The 21099-nt window shown below is 45.7% G+C and overlaps 2 protein-coding genes across 4 annotated transcripts in view; one reads left to right on the top strand and one right to left on the bottom strand.

Moving 5' to 3' along the window:
• Window positions 1-21099, top strand: part of tei (irregular chiasm C-roughest protein teiresias) — a 135786-nt gene that overhangs the window by 82046 nt on the left and 32641 nt on the right. For all 3 annotated transcript variants that reach the window (XM_086838266.1, XM_086838267.1, XM_020959865.2), the window contains one exon: window positions 15968-16758. In XM_086838266.1, the coding sequence (XP_086694392.1) occupies window positions 15968-16758 (791 nt within the window). The remainder of the gene's footprint in view (window positions 1-15967; window positions 16759-21099) is intronic.
• LOC110189693 (parafibromin) lies at window positions 750-8896 on the bottom strand. The gene is made up of 2 exons (XM_020959868.2): window positions 1349-8896; window positions 750-1290 (listed from the first exon to the last, which is right to left on the bottom strand). The coding sequence occupies exons 1-2, from the start codon at window positions 2177-2179 to the stop codon at window positions 949-951; spliced, it is 1173 nt and encodes a 390-aa protein (XP_020815527.2). The 5' UTR covers window positions 2180-8896; the 3' UTR covers window positions 750-948.

Below are 21099 nucleotides of genomic sequence, written 5' to 3'. Positions count from 1 at the left end.
TTATCCCAAGGAAAGATTGGCTACTTACCCAGCAAATGGCTAACAGTGGGGCTAAAACAATTGCATAAAACAACAGTTGGAAACTAAGATTAAAATTAGGACACTTAGGGTTTATAATGTACAGAAACTAGTTTACTTTTCAACCATCATTTGGTAACCCATCATTTGGGTTATAGAAAAGATCTTCTCAACGTAAAGTTTTTATGTTTCTCATAAAGTTCTTGGCTCTTAACTCATTTCTTTTTCTAGATATTTCCCTTATTTTCGATCCACTGTTAAAGCGCTTAGTGCATTTCCTTTTGACAGCCTTTATCGCCTGCCAATTGCTTCATATCCTGCCTCTTAAGCCCACACACACATGCTCACTGACTCAGAGCCTTGGCACGCATTTTATTTAAATACGAGCATGTGTGTGGGTGTGTGTGTGTGTATAAAAATTGCCATTTTCCCAGTGATTTTTATTGCGCTCACCGCTCTCCTTAGTGAGTTTTCCCAACCCAGCAGCAGCCTTTATTGCCACCCCATTTTCAGTTGCCTCATCACTCTGAACATCGTTGACAGTTTTACGTTTTGTGGGACGCACAGTGACTTACATAAGTACACACACATACACACACAACTGCTCCTTTGTGTGTCATTTAGCTTTTGTCTCACGCGTGCCAAGTCGCCTCCTTCTTCCCCCCATTTTCCGACTTGTTTGTGCTCTTAATTTTCTTGCCAAGTTTGCAGTTTTCGCAGCGTTTTTATATGATTTTTATACATACGTGATATATTTTTCTGATGCGCCCGTTCACTTTTTATTATCGAAAGACCGCCCCATGTGTGCCGTGATGCGCCGAGTCGTGTCTGTGTGTGTGTGTCTTTGTCCTTCGTCCTTTGTTCTGGCTTATTCAATTTCATTTATTGATTTTCCCGCTTATCTCTGCCTCTATGTGTTTGCAAAAGGCCCTACTTCTGCTTCATAAACGCAAACTGTTTGGCCCGCACGGCGATGTGATGGTCCAGCTTCTCCCAGAACTCCTTCATGATGCCACAGTCCAAGTGACGTTCGTGCTGCGGCAGAGCGAGCATGTTCACCTTCAGGTTGCGCAGCTCCTTGCTCGGCGCCGTGTTCTTGAAGTGCAAGTGAAAGGCGCAGACCTCATGGAAAATGGCTACTGGATCGCCACCGTGGGGCCAACCCTTGAACTGCCACTGAGGTCCCATGGCAAATACAGCAGCCACATGCTGCCACTCTTCGGGCTTCAGACGTTTCACGTTGTCAATCACCCGATAGCGCACCAGTTCACCCTAGAAAAAAGGCGTAGCTTTCAATATCTTATATACCAGAAGGATCCTTAAAGGTTACCTGAACAAGGCGTTCTAGGACAACCTCTTCGGTGGGCTGGACACCCGACTTGCGGACCTGGTCCACCGACACATAGCGCATCTCCTGCAGCAGTTGCTTGGCATTGTACAGGTTAATCAGGCTGGTCAGGGCCGCCGGCACCACGATGATGGGTTTATTATTCGAAGAGCGGCGTCTGCCCTTCTCGGCAGTGGTATGCCGGCGACTGCATGAAGGTCGCTCATCTGAGGTAGCCTCTAAGCTGGACTCCTTGCTGGTCTTCTTGCTGCTCCTCTTGCTGCTCTTCTTGTCAGTCTCCTTGGCGATCCTCTTGCTAGACACCTCTTCATGGTCCTCTCCAAGCTCCTTATTGAATTTCCTCTTCTTTAGATTACTACCCAGCGGATTGATGCCAAAGGCTTCTTGGTCCTTGAGGAATTTCTCCTGATCGTAGCGATTGTATTTCAAAGATAGCTCTTTATATCGTTTCTTTTTCGACGACACCTTTGGAGCTTTTGGTAGTTTTTCGGGTTCTGGAGATTCGTCGGGTTGACCACTGTGCTTGGGCAGAAAACGACGTGCACCAATATCGTAGACAAGCGCCAGGGTGCGCAGTACGCCGGATAGGTCCTTTTCGCCCAGCAGTTTCTCTTCGTAGGGAACGTTCTGCCTCTCTCGCTCCATTGCCTTCCTGCACACCTCCACCTGATGCTCGTCAACCTGGCGCTGCTCCGCCCTTAGCAGCCGCTTGGAATTCGCGATGGCGTCCTTGTCCTGACGCTTCATGGCCAAGCGCTTTGCCTTGATGGCGGCAATGGCCTCGACGGACATGGTCTGGGAAAGGGATTCCATGTTGAGGGACAATTGAATTCTACTTACTTTAATAGAATGTTTTGAATTATCACTCTTTTAGAACCGAATTGGATGACAAATGAATTTCTCTGTTTGTGAGAAAGACCTCATAAGGTTGACATTTATTTCAAACCTATTCTGGTCAGTCAATGATGTAAATTTATTGATTTCTGAGACCCTGCATAAAAATTAATTTCGGAATCAGAATTATTTATTTTCCATTACAATTTCTGTTTTTAAATAAACAATTGACCGCCATTTTAATGAAATCACTCTGCTATCGATGACTGTGGCATAATTAATCGGACGAGGAGAGTTCCAACTTTCACTCCATAACTCTCTCTCTTTCTCCGCTCTTTCCATTTTCCCATCGAATGCTGGACTCTTTTTATTTTTTCTTGGCTCACCTCCTTTGTTGGCACATAAAAAACTCATAAATATTCAAACTTTTTCGCAGCCATCGTTTATTTTTTGTCAAAGCCATTATTTATTTTTATTACATTGCCTTGGTCAGTTGTGTTCGCCTCGCTTTCCTCCTTCTCGCTGATGATTTTTTATTTTTCCGCCTCGAGTTGTTTTTATTTGTAAGCTATTTTTATTTGACAAAGTTTGCGCCCTCACCCCGGGAGGCGACCCTGGCAGAAGGAATTGGTCCCGGCTTTATGTTATTGACTTTAATAACATTTTAGCTGCAAGGCATGAAAATATTTTTATAAATTGTGTTTTTGTTTTCCCCGGCTCTCCTTGCATTTTTGCTCCATTATTATGCTGTGTTGCCACACGCTTTGTTTTGTTGCTCCCAAAAGCCTGGGAATTGATTTCTGTGAGAGGGTGCACTCGCTCCCATCATAATTTATGCATCCATCGGAGTCACTCACCCAGCCAGCCAGTCATCTAGCCAGCCTCAAAAGCTATTAGCCGGCTTAGCCCGGCTACCCTCGATTCCCCGGTTATCACGGCCATGGCCCGGGGATGCCCGTAATTGCTAAAGCGAAATTTCATTACCGAAAACGAAAACGGGCGGGAAAAGCGCGGGGAAAAGCGAGCTAGCGAGTTGGCAGACGGGTTTTTCGCGTGTGATAAATACCGTAAAAGGTCGCCGCCGCTGCCGCCGCCATCGTAGCCTGGGAAATGAAATTTTCATCCAGACTCTTGTGGCAGCCATTTTGTCGTCGCATGCACTAGAAAATGGCTGAGCGGCGGCTGTGGCGCGGCATCGTTGACGCCATTTTTGTTTATGGCCGCATTTGTCACGGCAAATTGTATTGCCAACTGGCGGAGTTCTTTTTTCTGTTTTGTCTTGCCACGTTAAGAGTGAGGCATAAAAAATGCGATGAGCCGGAGTTTCACCTTACGTCTACGGCTACGGCACTTTTGGCATGTTAATTAAGCGGGCGGGCTGGCAAGTGTCATCTGATTGCTCATTTGGCTGTGCCATAATTAAGTTTATGACATTATGGCCAGCAGGATATTCCCGAGAGCCATTCGAAGTAGGGCTTTAACCAATTTAAGAGCCGTGAATACGAAACTGAAACTAGAAACTAGAAACCCCACAGTAGAACAATGGCAAACATCGAAATTGAAAACAATGGCTTACTGACATAGATATGGAATGCCTTTTAGCCATTCTCGATTCTTTTTAGCCAGTTCAGAGCCAGTGAAGCGAGCACCACAGTGCACCGAGTGCATAACTCCAAATTTAATCAGAGAAGAATGCGGCCACGCATAGCCGTTTTGACCGCAGGGAAATGGAATCATCTCTGCACTCAGCTGCATGGAATCGCATCAGAATGCTGGGAAACGGGGAAATGGGAAATGCGAAAAGCCCTCGGCTATCATGCCAGGCCAGGCTGGGAACTAATTTCGCCTCAGTGACAAGACAAGGCCATCAAAAATCCCCCAAACGGACCTTGGCCAATTATTGCTTGTGGTTCGCTCTCGTTTTATTACGTAGCCGCAGCATTGGCCCATTTACGGGCCCACGACGACCCTCCATGGAGGAGCCGGGCAGGATCATTTAACGGGCGGCAGGCAGGAGCAGAAAGGAGAAAAACAATTTTGTCAGCTTATAAACAGTAAAAATAAAATGCCGGGCTAAACAAATACGAGGCGAAGGACCAACGAAATCACAATAAAGCGCCATTGAGACACGAAATACATGCAGGACACACACCCAGGCAGACATGCATACAGGACACTGGGAAAAATACATATAAGGGTTTAAATCCTGAACCCTAAATGATTAAGAAGCAAACATAAGCATTGAAAATATGAAAATCCTTAAGCATGTGAATGTTAATCGAGACTTCATTTATGGCTATGATTCAGCATGTGTGACATAATTTTTCCTCTCTGTACATGTGTACTTTGCGGCCTTCAAGGCTGCCACTTTATTACTTTCCTTGGCGAATTATTTTCATTATGTTTTCGCTTTCGGAGCAGATTCATGGCACCAGGGCACAAGGGGCGGCATAATGGAAACGAGATTGGCTTCGACTGGAGGTGCAATGAAGCCAATGAAGCCATGGAATGGAAATTCGCTTGTTAACCGAGCAAATAAGGCTCGAAGGGGTGGCAGGTCAAGCTCCCCGATCAATTTCAACGACCCACTTTCGGGCTTTTGTCACCTCGACAGAGATGAGACCGAGCTTCGATCGAGTTGCCCGTTTCAAGTTGATGGAATCTCGGTGAGATTGGAGGCATCTTCAAATGCCTGGGCCAGGCTGCCCCGGATGTGCTCCTCCTCTTCTTGTATTCTATGTGCATGATTGCCATGACGACTGATGAGCTTGTCTAGAGTGCTCAAGCCCACACAGGGAGTCCGCTAACCTTTTCAGAAAAAAGTCTCGACAACTGCAGTCGCATAGCAGTTGCAATCTGTATCTAGCTGCTCCTCTTGGCGTTCCCAGTGTGTCCACTTGGCTGTCTCTCCATCATGTTTGCACACTTTGATGTCTGTTTGATGTGCAACAGTTGCACTTGAAGTGGCCAGTTGCTGCCTGTCATCTCGGCGGTGGCGGTGGCACTGCCTGAGAGCTTCCTCTGCGAAATATCAAGTATTCGCCATGTGGTCCTACTCCTGGCACATCCGCCGCTGCCGCTGCCGGGGGCCACTTGGCCAGAAAGAAACTTTTTATTCAATTTGATTTCCTTCAACTGCAAGCAGCTGTTGCAACTTTCTCGCAAAATTGAATCCAAGAGCGGACGTCAGCAGATGAAATTAAGCGGAAGCTCGACAGTTTGTTTATAATGGGTTATGGGTGGGAGCGGGGAGAATATTGATATCGAACGGTTAAAGCGCAGAAATGTCATTGAAATGGCTTAAATCAACCATCGCGATGTGACGCTCTTAGTGGGGCCACACACATGTTCTTCCCATATTTTCATCTGACGGAGCGCACACGACTTTTCCATTAAGCCAGTGGAAAAAGTGGGAAAAGTTGAGGGAGAGAGAGAACTTATGCAAGGCAATCAGCGAGGCAACCTTGACGAGCAGGTGCAATTGCAGCAGGAATTTTGCATGACATTTGCGAGCTGGCAGGAAGTGCACTTCAAACGGAAATTGCGACACACATATTGCCAGCTTCCTTTGACTTATTTCTCTACCGAGACTTTAGCTTTCTTTGCTCAGCGTATGCTAATACTGGGTCTTATATACAGGGTGGCAATGAATGCTCCTTAGACTCTATTACAAAAAGGTTTTAAGACAGTTTAGCATATCTTGCAAGTATCTAACTTCAATTGAAATTGCACTTCCCTCCATTTTATTTCCTTACAAAACACCCTGTATCTGCCTTTGTTTCCGGCTTTGCTAAGAGTTTTCTGAATTACCGTAATTTATTACAGCCAAGTGGGTGGCCTATTCTCTTCGTCAAATGCATTTCCATTGCGAAAGTGTGTCAGAAGCTTCAACGCTTTTGGCATTGGCTTGCCCGAGCTTACGCAGCTCACCTGCCAACTGTTGCCCTCATCTGCTCACCTTTGCACCTGCTTCTGCACCTGCTCCTGCACCTGCACCTGGCTCTGTCCCCGCTCCCTGCTCCCTGCTCCCTGTCTGTCTCTTGCCGAGAGCTCATCACATTTGCCACTTAGTCAGCTCGTCAGCTTTTGTTGCAGCATTTGCCGCCGCTGCATACTTTCGTGTGCAATTTTGTGCGAAATATATTTCGGGGGATGTGCAGCAAGTGTAAACTTTGAGCTGTAAACTGTAAAATGCTACTAATTGTTTTGCCGCCAATTACGTGCACAAGTGTGTGTGGCAAAGAGACGTGTGTGTGCGTGTGTGTGTCTGCCGTTTGACGTATGCGCCCTGTTTATTAAAATTTATTTTGTCGAGCACCTGCTTTCCAGAGCTCAGCCTTACCTTACCCTATACCCTACCTGACAAATTTGTGCATTTTCGCATAACATTTAACACAATTTTCCACATTTTGCGGCTTTGGTTGCCAGTGGAATGCACGAGCAAGTGGGAAATTATTGCTTTTGTTTCCAACTGAAATGAAAGTGAATATTGAAATGTCAATTAAACAAAAAAGTTGTTATTCGATCTCATAGATTCAATGGAAAACTTGTTAATAAAATGTCATTCCATGGTTGGCAATTATTTTTCTTGTAAATCAATCAATAGACACATGTTAATCGACAATTATGTAACTGTATATGGTTGCAATTTTGAGAAATTCCTGAGAAAATTCTTTAAATAAATTAGGTTTTCATTTACATTTAAAATTACATGGAAGAGTACATTTATTAAATCAAATAACACATTTAATATGGCCTGCCGTAGGCTGACCTGTTTCCTTGAGCCACAGACACACCTTTACCCTCACCTTTACACACACTCGCACACCCACATCCAGAGCCAATGCAATGCACTGAGCCGTTAAGCAAGAAGGCGTTTTTCGCCTCTCATGGCATAACGCGCATACGCACCGTTGTACGGCGGGTGTCCAAGTGAAGGCAAACAAACATAAAAGCAAACAATAAATGGAAAAAATAAACCAGAAACTTTTTCTTTTTTTTTGTGTGAAAATAAATGATTATTTAATATTTATTTTCATGTTGCTTGAGCAAGGTGAACGAACGAACGGTGGGTGGCGGCATCATTTTTCATGGCACTCGAAGTGAGTCTAAGTGCCTCGCTGGGACTGGGCCATTAATGCCAGTTGATTGGTCAGCGGAGGACCCAAAGGAACCGGCAGACAGTCCACTCGCACACATGTATTTATTATTTAGCCAGCGTTTCTGATTATTTACGCCTGATAGCACCCAGTTCTGGAGGGTGTAAAAATGATTGAATGTGCCGAGCCACAGGCAGCAGGAATCGGATTCGGAATCGGAATCGGATGGGTCAGCTCTTGGGCTTTGTTGTCTCGATGCCTTAGTTTTAGTTTCTCAGTTCCCCAGCATGTGCTGTGATGTGTGTTTGTGCAAATGGATGATGCTTTTGCTTGGGCCAACGAATTACTGGGGGCTCGAGTGATTTATTGATTTAAATGCGATCTGAAGACGATGGTCAATGGAATAAAATAAAAGCTGGTAAAATTCACACCATAAAGATGATATAATTATATGGGACATCATAATTTGCTACAGATTTTCTTCTATAAACACTCATAAAAGTGTTTTTTATTCTAATCTTCCATTTATCTACCAAGTATCACTATCACTTCGGATATTCTACCAAGTTCTTTTGTATCCCAAAAGTGCGTCAGCCTCATCCATCACATTCCGTATTTCTGGAGGAAAAAGAAATGCACTGAACCGAAGAGACAATCAAAACTCACAAAACAGCCCAGATGCCTGAGAAAAAAGCTCGGAAAAATCAACCAACCTCAGGCGGAAAGTGAAAAGGGCTGACCACTTGGATGAAATCCAAAGTGAGTGGGAGGAGGGGTTTTCCCTCTGGTTGGTCGGCTTAACGGCAGGTTTAATGAATTGGAAGGTAATAAGCAAAGCATTACGGCTATTTCTTCATCAGGCTTTCCTCCTCCTCTGCCCTCCTCACTCCGATTATTGATTTTTATTGAATGCGAATTTTTTTGTGAGCTCCTCTGCTGTCTTATTGGATTTGTGAGCCAAAGTGGGTGAAGGGGAAGGCGGTCTGCCAAAGTTAATAAGATTTGCCTTTTTGTGTTTTCCTGCTTAGCTCTTTGTCTGCCTCATCCCAGCTTTTTTTTTGGGGGGGCCAGTGGTCAGGCGAATTAATTAAAGCACATAAAAAATGGTCGAGTGCGAGGAATGCAATAAAGTCAGTTCGTTTAGGGGGAGGGGGGTGGAACTATGGGCCAGGAAAATGGCCCGGAAAAGCGGAAAGCTAGAGCACGCATCATTTAAGCGCTAAATTATAGCTTACTTTTATGCGGCAGGTTATAATTCACAGTACGTGCGAAATGCAGTTGCAGCCGAAACCCAGGACCATGACGGTGGAGGTGGTGGTGGTGCCACTGTGGAAAATTATCATTTTAATTGCGCATTTCCCAACGCCCCACAAAAACATGGCACGCAAAAAAATAGTCTGCTGCACAAACTGAAAGCGGCAAAGTCAAAGCGCAAGTAAATAAATTATGCTGCAGACTTCTACAGCAGCAGCAACAGCAACAATGAGCACAGAAAACAACATTTTATTGCACGGCTCTACGTTTTATTTGCATTAATTTGCTACTGCACCAAAACGAAAAGCACTAAAAAAGAGTCCTCCTCTTACATTGGAAAGCAAAAAAATAATATACACATATATATATAGGAAATGCCACTCCCCCGTAAATGTGCACAAATTAAAAAGCCAACGCCGCGAAATGAAAACATGATAAAGTCGGGAGCGCATCCCCAAACAAAGTTGCCATCGAAATTTGGTCACGTGCCACCTCCTCCTCCTCCTCCTCCTCCTCCTCCTCCTTCTTGCTCTTCAAAGCGCCACAAAACGCGACTGTGTGGAGTTATTTACGTTCCGCGCACATTTTTTGGCGCTTAATTCAGGCTCCGCGGGGAGGGAGCTGGCGAGCGAGTAGGAAGCGAAGCAAAAGTGAACAAACAAACAGGCAAAAAGGACGCGCAAACAAAACGGAGCTCCTTGCTGGCGCATAGGAGAGCCGTCAGGACATAGCTGGCATTTTGACTGCTCTTCTGTTCTGTTCAGCACCAAACCGTTGTCCACTGCTCTTTGGTGTCCTTTCTCCACTCTCCTCTCTCCGTCAGCCTTTGCCTCTTGTTTGTTGTCCCAGCATTTGTTTGTGTTCGGTCCAAGCGAAACTGCAGCATACTTCCCGGCTGGCAGCACTGGCGAGTTGGTGGCGCAACGCGGCGTATACTTAATTTGCGGTTGGCGATGGTCACAGCACGTAGCCGCTAAGTACGCTACGCCTAATGACCAGCAGCAGGAGCATCAGCATCAGCATCAACAGGGAATGGCGCAAGACGAACATCTCCGATGGGTCCAATTCGGAATACTCTGTCAGCTGAGGAGTTCTTTTGTTGTCCTTCAACTGAATGAATGCCTTTAAGACTTAAAGAGTATATCTTTTCTTAAGGGAATTGATAGGGTTCTATTGGAAATGGAATTGATAAAGAAGAAAGGAACATTTAAATTTAATTTTTAGCTTAAATAAGGAAAGGAAACCTATAGTTCAAAAATTCGTATACTTAATATTAAAACCATATGACGTATACTTAATATTAAAGAGAATTAAGGTATCTTCATAACGAAACTTCTGCATTCCATTTCTACGAGAGCATGTTCCTCGAACCTCTATCCAATAGGTCCCCTATTTTTTGACAAACCCGATAACAAAATATAAATACCCCTACCAATAACAATACTGGGGCTGATGGGACAAAGTGGCGACCTTTTTGGCAGAGTCACCCGTCGACATAAATAATACCGAGAAAGAAGTCGTGATGGCAGAAATAGGAGCAAAGGCCGTGGGGCAGCGTCAGATAGGGGCCTTCGGCCTTTTCTTTCCTTTTTTTTATATATATATATGTACATAGATGCCAAATGACCCGGGCAACGAGTTTCTTGCATTTAATATACGTAATATACGTAGCCCCGTAATGTTTTATCTAATTTTTGGTGCGCTGCGCGTGCTGAAGTGAGAAATATGGCCGGAGAACGTGGTCAGCCGGGCCCAGAGGCAGCTATCAATTTCTATTAGGCTCGGAGCTGGAGCTGGTCCTGCTCGAGCTGCTGTGATGTCACTTTAAAACTGCAGCCCGGGCCAAATTGAAAGCAACTGCCCGAGCAGGGGCTAAATAAAAGGGGACACACTGGATGGCAACTGGCAGCAAAAACTGGCAGCAAAAATGCCGAGCAGCAACGGCAGCAAAAATTGCTCTTAATTGGCGGCAGCCATTAAATGCAATTTATCAAACAGACGACAGAGACAGCCACACAAAGCACACACTGGCGGCACACACACAGTGTGTAAGTGTGTGTGTGTGTGTGCCAGAAAGAGAGTGAAGTGGAGCAGAGCGACAACAGTTGACAATTAATTTGACACAATTGCAAAGCAGAGACAGCGCTGGGAGTGAGCAGGTGTGGCCACAGCAACGCACCTGGCCCAAAGGATACCAATTGCACCTGGCCTCCGCCTGTGTCCTGCTTCTCTTCCTTATAGTTGACACTGTGTAAATGTCGCCGACATTGTCCTCGCCTTGTGTGCGTGTGTGTTTGTGTGTGCATTGTGTGTAGTGAAGCAACATGCGGCTTGTGCAATGATGTGGCACTTTCAAGGAATGCGGTTACTCCAGAGGCTCTGGAGGGGGTGTATGTTATATGGCCCAAACATTAGCCACGAACATTAGGGCGAGTGGCCTCAAAAGGTCACAGGCCTCATGCATAATCGTAAAAAAAACAATGCAGCACGCATCGCTCTTTCACTTAGCTTGAAAGGGGCTGGTCAAAAGCATCACGTAGGTCTAAAAAAATGTTTCAAGGAAGTTATCATGAACCAGGGCTTAAAGCAAACACCAACCAAATTAATTTAAGATATGTCTACGAATTTAAAGGCAAATGCTTTGGAATCCTGTCTATTTAATGAGTAAAAGGACTCATTATCAAGGCTAACTCAGAGCAGAGCCGAATAAATCCTGCAATATGGGTGAAAATTAGTTGGAGACATGCCTCAGTTGATGGCAGGATACTAATTAGTCCATAACGTCAGCAATTTATATGATGTATCCCATCAAATCCACTGAAGCTGGCAATATGTGGCAAAATGTCAATTAATTCTCGACAACCTTCGCAAGAAATAACTCGAGCTTATATCTAGATTCTCACAATAAATTTACGAGAAGGGGGGAAGGAGAGTGAGTGGGCGAATGTTCAGGAGCGATTAAAAGCCTTTTAGTTGCCAATGGCAGTAATGAGGGGGTGTCCTCCCTCTCCTGCTCCTGTTGCCTTTGCTTCTGCTGTTTGTTGGCTTGCCACAAAAGCCGCCACCGCACACCAGGCAAAGTGCAGTCGTGCCACGCCCCCACACAGGAGCACGCTCCGCCCACCGGTTCCCGATTCAGGATACCCTTCTCCAGGACGCGCCGAGCTCAGCGCTTGCATTAAGTGGCGGTTGGCAAAGTTGTCGACGTTGTGGAACTTAAACACAATGCACAAGGCAAGCGAGTGCATACAGGAGCTCTACGTTTTTGGCCCAGGTGCAAGCTGCACCCACAACCGTCTCACATATCCTGCGGAGCAGGAGCAGAGCGAGGAGGAGACCGGGCGAACCATAAGCTGCTCAGGACCGGCTCGGAGGCGGAGAGGGAGAGGGAGGTAGCGGAGCTGGAGACGGGGATTGCCAGCTGTTCTTATGCCTTAAGGACATTAACCTAATCAACGCTCAGTGCAAGGCTCGCACTCGCACTTGCACGCACACACACGCACACCGCCACTCGACAGAATGTGTTGCATAACGAGGGGCGCTCTGTTGACAGGGCAGGACAGCGGGAAATGGAAAATGCAAGCGGGTGCGGCAGGGGAGGAAAATGCAACCGAACCAAGTCGAGTTAAGTTGAGCCGAGGGTATTGACTGCCTTTGCGAGTTATTGTTTAATGTTTGGTCCGTGATTCAGCACGAGTTTCTGAGCCAAATGGGTGGAGAGCTTACACAGAGAGAGAAAATGTGATTCTAGTATTAGAAAGATGACTCTTAATGTAGAAGAAAATATATATTAAATTAACTAATGATAAAAACTATATTGAATTAGCAACCTAATCAAGCTTCATAAATATTTCTCTTCATTTTAATATAATCCTTGTCCGTTCGAAGAAACTTTTTTCCCGTGCAGGAGTCATAGCAAAGGGTAAACACTGGGATTTGCAAATAGGCAGATGAAATGGGGGCAGGAGTTAATTAGAAAAGGACTAAGCTAAGGACAATGCAGACGGCTTGCACCGTACAACTTATGATTGCATAAAGTAAACCGGCTCTTTCGTACCAATCCCTCAGCATTCCGATCGCTGCTTACACAGAATAATATTGTTAAAGACAACACAAATACGGCGAGTCGAGTGCATTAAATTAATGTTGAATTAATGCAGAAAAAGAAGAGCCGTAGTGGCACAAAAATGAAACTCAACTCGATGTCATTTGCATGTTTGCCTGGACAAACGCGCGCAAAAAAAGAGTGTGTGTGGAAAAAATCGATGCAATTTTTGCCAGTTAAATGTGACAGTGGCTCCCTGTCACACGCCACCGCCCCCGTAATCGGACCGACATATAGCGACATATGTATGCATATAGACGCATGTACGAGCATGTAATTATGTCAGAGCTTGATTGTCCGATCCTCCCTTAGGCGCACATCGTTTTGCCAGTCCATAAAAGGGCCATGGCTTTTTTGCATATTGATAAGGTCGCTCCGTCGCATCGCAGCGCATAATTGTCATGCCGGGAAAGCTGAACGAATTTTGTGCAAAAAATTATTTGCAATAATTGCATAAAACAGCCTGATTTATGTGGCCGAATGAAAACCAATATTATTCCGCAAAACGTTCGAAAAACAATACAATTAAGCGGATGACAGCGCCTCAAGCAAGGCAATCAATTTGTGGACTTGAAATGAGGGAAAATATTGGTTTATATGGGTTATTTTTAATAAATGAAAAGAAAAAATAATGGGAATAGGTGTTTTCTCATTTTAAATTACAAATGATTTGAAAATCCATTTTTCAAAGTGCCAAAAAGTATGCTATGTTATTAAGTGTACAAAGCATCTCTTGTAATTTCCTGTTATATATTGTATTTGAGTTTTCTATTTATTGATGCTTTTGTATTGTATATTGATTATATCTAGAGGTTATCTTTCATTTAACAATCTATCAATTCCTGATCATTCAAAATCAAGCAACTTTAATGCTCTTAAACCCTTCGAGGGCTAATGAGCAGAGTGTGGAAAACACGTTTGATTGTTGTCAAGCATCGCCGTTTTATCAACTGTCAAACAACCCACTCCCACTCCGGGCTCCTGTTCCCGCCCCAGAAATTTATGCGCCGCAGCGTATGCCACAGAAGAGCTTGAAGCTCGAGCATGCTCGAGTGTTTGCCAGAGTGTGAGTGCCATAGAGGGTGTGTGTTTGTGTGTGTGGCAGCTTCATTAAATTTGCACGCACATCTCGGAGCAAGAGGGGGCTGTGTTTCAGTGAAGACTGTGCAATTTCCGACGCAATCTTCATTTACAACTTAAGTTACAGCACAAACAACAAATACAGCTGCACATGCAAACAAACAACGAGCACACACACTTGCAAAAAGTGTAGCCGACTTTTAAGCTGTTGTGAAAACATTTTAGCGAATCTCATAGGAGAGCGTGTGTGTGTGTGTGTAGTGTGTGTATAGTTTGTGGGTGTGCGTTGGAGGGAGTTACGACTGCTCCATAACTAACCCCGTAGCACCTCCCTTAGTTATGCCTATGTGAATCAAGCCTAGCGGCGAAGGAGCAAAGGAGCCTCCGCCCCGAATAACAGGATATGCCAGGCAGAAATTTATTAGGCGCATTGCATACTTTTGTGCGTTCACTTGAAAAATGACAACTTTAATTTAGCTGCAAACACAAAGCCAGCAGACAGACAGACAGCCGGCGGTGGGGAGAGATGAGTAACGCCCAGAAAACGAGAAAAGGGCTGGAAGACAATAGCACCAGCCAGACAATGAGAAAAGGGGTGTACCAGAATGGTGGAGAAAGTAGAAATTAGAAAGGAGAGCAGAGCAAGGAGAAAGGCGAATGGATGAAGGCTAAAGCCCTGGGGCTAAGGAGTGCGAAGAAAGGGCTGCGAGACTATTCCCGGGTCTGGATCTGCTTTTGTCAGCTAACCACAGACATTGGCTCGGGAGTCCTGCACCGAGAGAAATCAGGCTTCCAATCATACCTAAAACTAGAAGATACCCTTGCAGTTTACAATTGGTTCAACGAAGAAGTATCAATTTCTGTAAAATTAAATAAAAAGAACTTAACTGAACTTTTGCTGATTTCCCCAAATGGATTGAAATACTGATTTTAATGCTGATCAGGAATATATTGAATTTATAAGGCCCGGAAATGACTTTCTCATCGTTTCAATCTGACTGAATTTAAAATACCCTTGCAAGTGTATATATATTTAGATTCGTTTTTAAAACCCTAATTAGGAAGTAATGAAATAGTGATAATATTAAGAAACCTTTTATTTCTTATTTTTTTGGGACTTAGTTCGATTTCAAGTACTAGGGGCACAAATGGAGGCAGAGGGGATATTAACGTTGGGGCAATTAAAGGATTTTCACTCACATATCGCTTATGCAATAATTTCTGTAGCAGAAGTAGCAAATATTTAACTACAATACCTTTCAAAGATGTTAATATTGAAATAAAATAACATGATGGGCAGCTATATATCAACAATAATAATTATTCCCTTTCTATTAAAATTTCTTACAAAATTGTAGTTATGGGTAGGATTTTCTCCCTGTGGAGCTGCATTGCTGCCGGCTACAGTTGACTTTCGGATCATGGAGAACTGGAGAAGGGCAGCCTGTAGTTGTCTTTTCAGATAGGGGATTTCCCCGCCCCAAACTTTTACCACCCTCCGCCCCATCCTTCGGCACTCGTCTCAGATGAATATTAATTACCATTTGAAAGCTTGTCATACACTTGTGTAAATTTATCAACAACAACAGGAGTGCCAGCAGGAAAACAACAACAGTGCCGGGGAACAGGGTACCAGGAACCAGGAAACAGGGAAAGGGTGGGTCGGGGATGTTGGAAAAGCTGAATCTGAGGCAGACAATAAGCAGAGTTGTCAAAGAGCAATACACAGACACTAGGAGGAGCACAGGGGCCTAGGCATGAAAATAGCTTTGAATGTGCAGCAGATTAGGCCGGGATTTGCATGCATAGGGAAAACATGTCGAAAGGACACTCCTTCATCGTTCGACTCCTTCTTCGGCTTCTCAATCGATGCCGCTGGCTGGTTGCTGGGGCATCCTACGAAATTTCGTAAATAAATGCATGAGTCGAGTCCTGGGGAATGCCACACAAGGCAATGTAATTGATACTCTCATTCCAGTGCCCTATGCCATTTTTCCCCTCATCCCTTGGACATCTGAGTTGCAAATGGCAAAGTGCAAATAAGTGCGCCAGAGATCAAACAGAATGTTTGCAGATATATTGTTAATATGAATATTTATAGTTTGGCCATGAATTCTACACAAGAAATCCTAAAGAGCTGAAGCCTGGATTGGCTTTCTCACACATTTTAGGGAATTTCAAATAATTTCTTGGTTTTGCTAATCGGCTTTATCTTGTGTTCAATTACAGGTACCACCTACACACAGCCGCAGAACATCAACGCCAAGTCAGTGCAAAGGACGAAGCCCGCCGAGCACCGAGAAGCCATCCCCAGCAGCAGCAGCAGCAGGATCAGCTGGCTAAGCATATCAGCCGAGTCCGAGGCAGACGCGCCAGTTGACCACCGCGGCAGTAGTAGTGTTAAGCCGGGAAAATGCTCCAAGAACTGCCAGAAGGCCAAGGCCAAGTGGCGCTCCCAGTTGAAGCCCCATCACCAGGCCCACCGGGCGGTGCTGCACAAGGAGGCCAAGCGACGTCAGCGCCGCGAAACCGAGGAGGAGGAACTGGACAACATATACACACCCCCCAGCTCCAGTTCCAGCTCCAGCTCCAGTTCGACGAGCACCTCCACAGCCGTGGCCACCACCGTGCAGGCCACCAGCTCAAGTTCCCTGGCCACCAGAAGGAGTTCTTACTTTAATGAAACCAAGGTGAAGCGGGCGCGTTCGACGCTCCACTTGGCGCCCGAGGACCTGCAGCCGAAGCCCAAGGAGCCGGTCATCATCATCGACGATGTAGAAGAATTCGACAGCGGCACCAGCACTCGGGATCTGTTCGCGCGGAAGAGTCGCGAAGAGACGGAGGACGACGAGGACGAGGGACCGCTGGAACCGCGGGTCCTGCCCCTGCGCCCAGTGCCGCCGAATCCCTACGAGGCCGAGGAGATGTCCGTGGTCTATGCCGAGCAGCACTCCGAGATCAAACTGATGTGCGAAGTGGACCTGGACATAGCCACCAGCATGTGGTATAAGAACGGCCAGGTGAGTTAGTTCCAAGCATCTCCTAGGAGAGCCCTCTTAAGCTGTCAGGATCTGCCAACTTGTGCTGACTTTAATTGCATTCTTGGCCTTTTGCATTCCCCTACTCAATCCACTTCCCCCTTGCCATTCTTTCTATCCTTATTCTTTGTCTATCTGTCTGACTGTCTGTCTGACTGCTCCTGGCTTTATTTTTATTCCGGCCGAGACGTCTCGAGTGGCAGGACTTTTGCTGCGGGTCCGGATCCGGGATTCTGCCTGGGAGGGAGTCTGTGTCTGTCTCGGTGTCTGGTCCTGTGTCGCTTAACTGCCGCATTATGCAAATAGGATAATCGTTATTATTTGATAGTTTCTGATGTCAAAAGTGCTGGCAGAGCTCATCTTTCGAGGGTCGCGCTTCTTGCTCGATTGCCTCATTATGCAGCAGCAACGAGGGCTTCTAATTACAACTTTTTGCCATGCCAGAACGCCCACAAGTCGGCTCCTGCTGATGGAAATTGTTAGCAACAAAATGGGGGAAAACAAAGTGAAACAGAAAACAGCAGCCAGGAGCTACTAACATGAGCTGCAACTTCTTTGCCCCGCCAGCCCCAGCCGAAAGTTATTGAGTTGTAATTGCGAACGCAAACGGCTGTGAGCTCACTTTCCCAGCAAAAACCTCTCGGCGTAATGCAATTATAACTGTTTGCAGAGTTTCGCCGAGTTGCAAGCATGTTTTGCCCACACTTTGTGCGAAAAAAGGAGTCGCACAGAGATAGATAGTGCTCGGGATGGCCCCTAACTCAGCCACACACTTTATGAACCTTCAATTTGGCTTTACAAACCCCATCGGCCTCCGGTTGTGGGCAAATATGTCTGGTGATGTGTGTGCTTGTGTGTTTAGGTTGGTGTGGGTGTGGGAGGGGAGAGCCATAACCGAGGTGCACTACACTCCAGCTCAGGTGTAAATACAACAAGCTGCCAGGCCAAGTTGTTGATGGGCAAATAATAGTTGCAACTACCAGCAGCAATGCCACTTTGTGTACGTGCCAGAGCTATTTGTTGTGAATGTTGTGGATGTTGTTGCTGCTGCTGCTGCTGCTGCTCCTCTTGTCTGTGGCAGTTAACTGGCTGCTGTTGCCGTCGCACTTGCAACCTGCAACTAGCAACTAGCAACGAGCAACCTGCAAGCGGCATGGAAAAAGTGTTGCACTCTTGCGGGCAACGCAGGCCAAACATTGTTGGAGCCGGAAGCTGCGATTGTTTGCCTACTTGTTGTTATTTGCATTTGCATTCCGCATTAGATTCCGTTTGAAGCCACTAAATTGCCTGTCAGCAGCTGGAACTGGGGATTGCCGACACGTCGGCTTTCCAATTGCATTTGGATCGAAAGTGGAAATGTCTCGCCACACAATGTCAAGGACCTAGGAGTCTCCAGGGGTCGTTGGTGTGTGACTTAAGTATCCAGGGATTCCATAGTCTAACAATAACAGAGTCAAGCGCTAAAACTGAAATGGTTTTCATACGTTTCGGTATTGGTAATTGCATAATTTCTACCTAATAACCTATGTTGCACCATGATAAAGACATTGTCAACAGCAAGAAATTATTCCCAATTCAAGCATGTGTATTAGTTCTATAGCATTTAATTTCTTCCACTTTCATTATCGATTTGATCGTTATTTCAAACAGAAAAGCTTCCCAACGATCGATGCAGTCTATGTCTATAATTTTCGTAGCACCATAAAACACCAGTCCCCAAGGTTGCGTATCCCTGATCTAAAGGATATCCCCCTTCTCGTCCCCTGCCGGCACCTTGTCTTGTCTGGCAATTTGTTGGCTTTATAGTGCCATATTTTTGCGCCCGGCGACAATTGCCAGACATAAACCTTAACCCGGCAACAGAGTCAGCTGAAATAGGAGTTTTACGGCTGCAGCCGCCTTGTTGCACACTTTGTGGCGCTGCAAACTTATTTATGGCCCCCGGGGCTCAGGTTTAAGGTCAACAAACCCGCTCCTTCCGGCTTCCGGGGATAACATAAATTTTATCCGGCGACGCCCGATAAGCCTCCATTAGTCAATTAGGAGCGAACTTAAGGCGCACCATTAATAGACAAGTTGCTCTCCCCGAGGAAGACCTTAATGCAGCTGGCAATGGAGAGCGTAAATCACATCAAGCCGGCAAATTAATCAGTCAGCCTCAGAGATCCCAAATGAAAATGAGCAACAATGCGGTGCCACTTAGTGGGAGTGAAAGCCGCGGCGGGAAAGCTGGGAAAGCGGGGCCTTAACTTGCTAACACGCCGCCTGCCTTGTACCTTTGACAACTTTATTGAGTTACTTACATTGTCGGCCCTGGTCGACTGCTGCTGCTGCTGCTCCTTCTGGCTCTGAGTGCTACAACGGCAAATAAAATCAACGCCACTGCAGCTGCAACAACAGCAGCAGCATCAGCAGCAGCAACAGCAGCAGCAACATCCATCGCATCTCGGATCTGGGATCTCTGGCTGCCATCGCAGCGCATTTCCCAGCGGTGCAATTGTATTAGTTGTGTTAAAACAAAAGCCAGCCATGTGTAAGAGCCAGCGGAGGATGGGATGAGCAGGCGCATCCTGGAGGATGGGAGATAGAGCAACAGTAACGAGCAGGCTGCGGCAATTACAACAATGATGCGGCAACAATGTGTGTGCGAGTGTGTGCGAGTGTCGGCAAGAGTCAGCAAAGCGACATGTGAATGCTCTTTTCTTCTAACAAAATTATGTAGCAATGTCCAGAAGAAAGTAGGAAGAAATACATGAAAATTAAGCCTGCAATAAACTACAGAAACAATTTGAAAACAAGCTCTTCGAAAACCAATAGTAACTTCTACAAGAAACCCAAGAGCAGCAGCATTGAAGGGAAACCCCACAGCAACATACAGTGGCCACACATGAGGACTTTAGAAACCTGTAACCCAAGCTAGGTCTTAAGTTGCCCGGTCTTAAGAAATACATATCTAGTTTGTGATTATCCCCAGTTGCGTTATACCCTCCCCGGGAAATGCATTCGAGCTGCGCCCATTGACTTTTCCACACACAGCCTCCCACAGTCCCCCTCCCACTGGAACTCCTGCTCTAGTTCCTGCTCCAGCTCCGGCTTCTCACTCCACTCGATGGCATTGCAACTGCGGCAATGACATGCGACAAGTGTTGCACTGACAGCTTGCAACATGAGCGACTTTTGTTGTACTTTCTAGAGCGTTGCACAATGCATTAGAGTCCCCGAGCGGGAACAACGGCTAAAGGAGTTTATCCCTGCCCTATCCTGCCCTTCCCTATCCTTAACTCCTGTGTCTGCCAGTGTGAGTGCCAAGGAATTTATTGTTGAAAATTATCAAGAGGCTAATATATTTGCCGAAAGCAATTTCAAGTTAGCAGCTCCGAGTCGTCGCGGGGAATTCGGGGCGGCGGATGGCGCGACAGTCAGTGAGCAATGTTGGCTGACAAGATTTTTGCAATTCCAAGCAAGTGATAGATATAAGTAGCCATTTCTCCAGTCAGATGGGAGTGCTCCTCCGGCAGCGGCACTTGAAGGAAATAAGCGTCTGTTCGGAATGGTCTGAATGGATCTGAAGGAATGCCCTTCCTTCTTCTTTCGGAGCGAGGCATGAAGCTAATTGTCAGCGAATGTCAATGGAGAATGCATCCAGAAAAGGGCATTTATTATATTAGCTTTGCTCTTCACATTCACATTTTTATCGGCCTTAACAGGGCTTTATTTTTTGTGTGTGTGAGCTCTGGTGTTAAACGAAATAAAGTATGGAAGGCCATAGTTAAACCCCGATGGCCCCAAAAATAACACAAAAAATACATATATATAATATTCATTTGCATTATTATGCACACATTCAGATCGTTGGAAATGAACAAACATCGCTGTTGGGCTAAAATTAAATGTAAATCGAGAATTGCCAAAAAAATGTTTTGGCCAACAATGCAATTAGAAAATTACAAAACACTGACCACCTTTTGCAGCACACCGATAACGTGGCCGCAAATTATGCAAAGTTATGCGTGCACGCCTTCAAATATTCAGCAATTTATGCGAATCGAGGCAGCTGACAACACACACACCACACACATACTCCATACACACACACCGTGGCACAACAAAAGGCGTCCGAATTCATAATTACCCCAAAAAAGCAGGAGCGGCGGCAACAATGGCGCTGCGCGAAACAATCGAGCGTGTAATCCGGCGAACGCTCGTCGCTGTAAACAAGGATTTGCCACGCTCATTTAACGCTTTTGTCCGGCGGCCATGTTGCCAAACCAGGAAAAATCCAGGCCTCACACACTCTCCCTCTCTCCACCGACCAGGTGCCAA

The sequence above is a fragment of the Drosophila serrata genome, unplaced genomic scaffold (genome assembly GCF_035046125.1).
Source record: "Drosophila serrata isolate PLE 108 unplaced genomic scaffold, ASM3504612v1 contig_347, whole genome shotgun sequence".
NCBI classification, from domain to species: domain Eukaryota; kingdom Metazoa; phylum Arthropoda; class Insecta; order Diptera; family Drosophilidae; genus Drosophila; species Drosophila serrata.
This window is presented reverse-complemented; position numbering and strand designations above follow the sequence as displayed.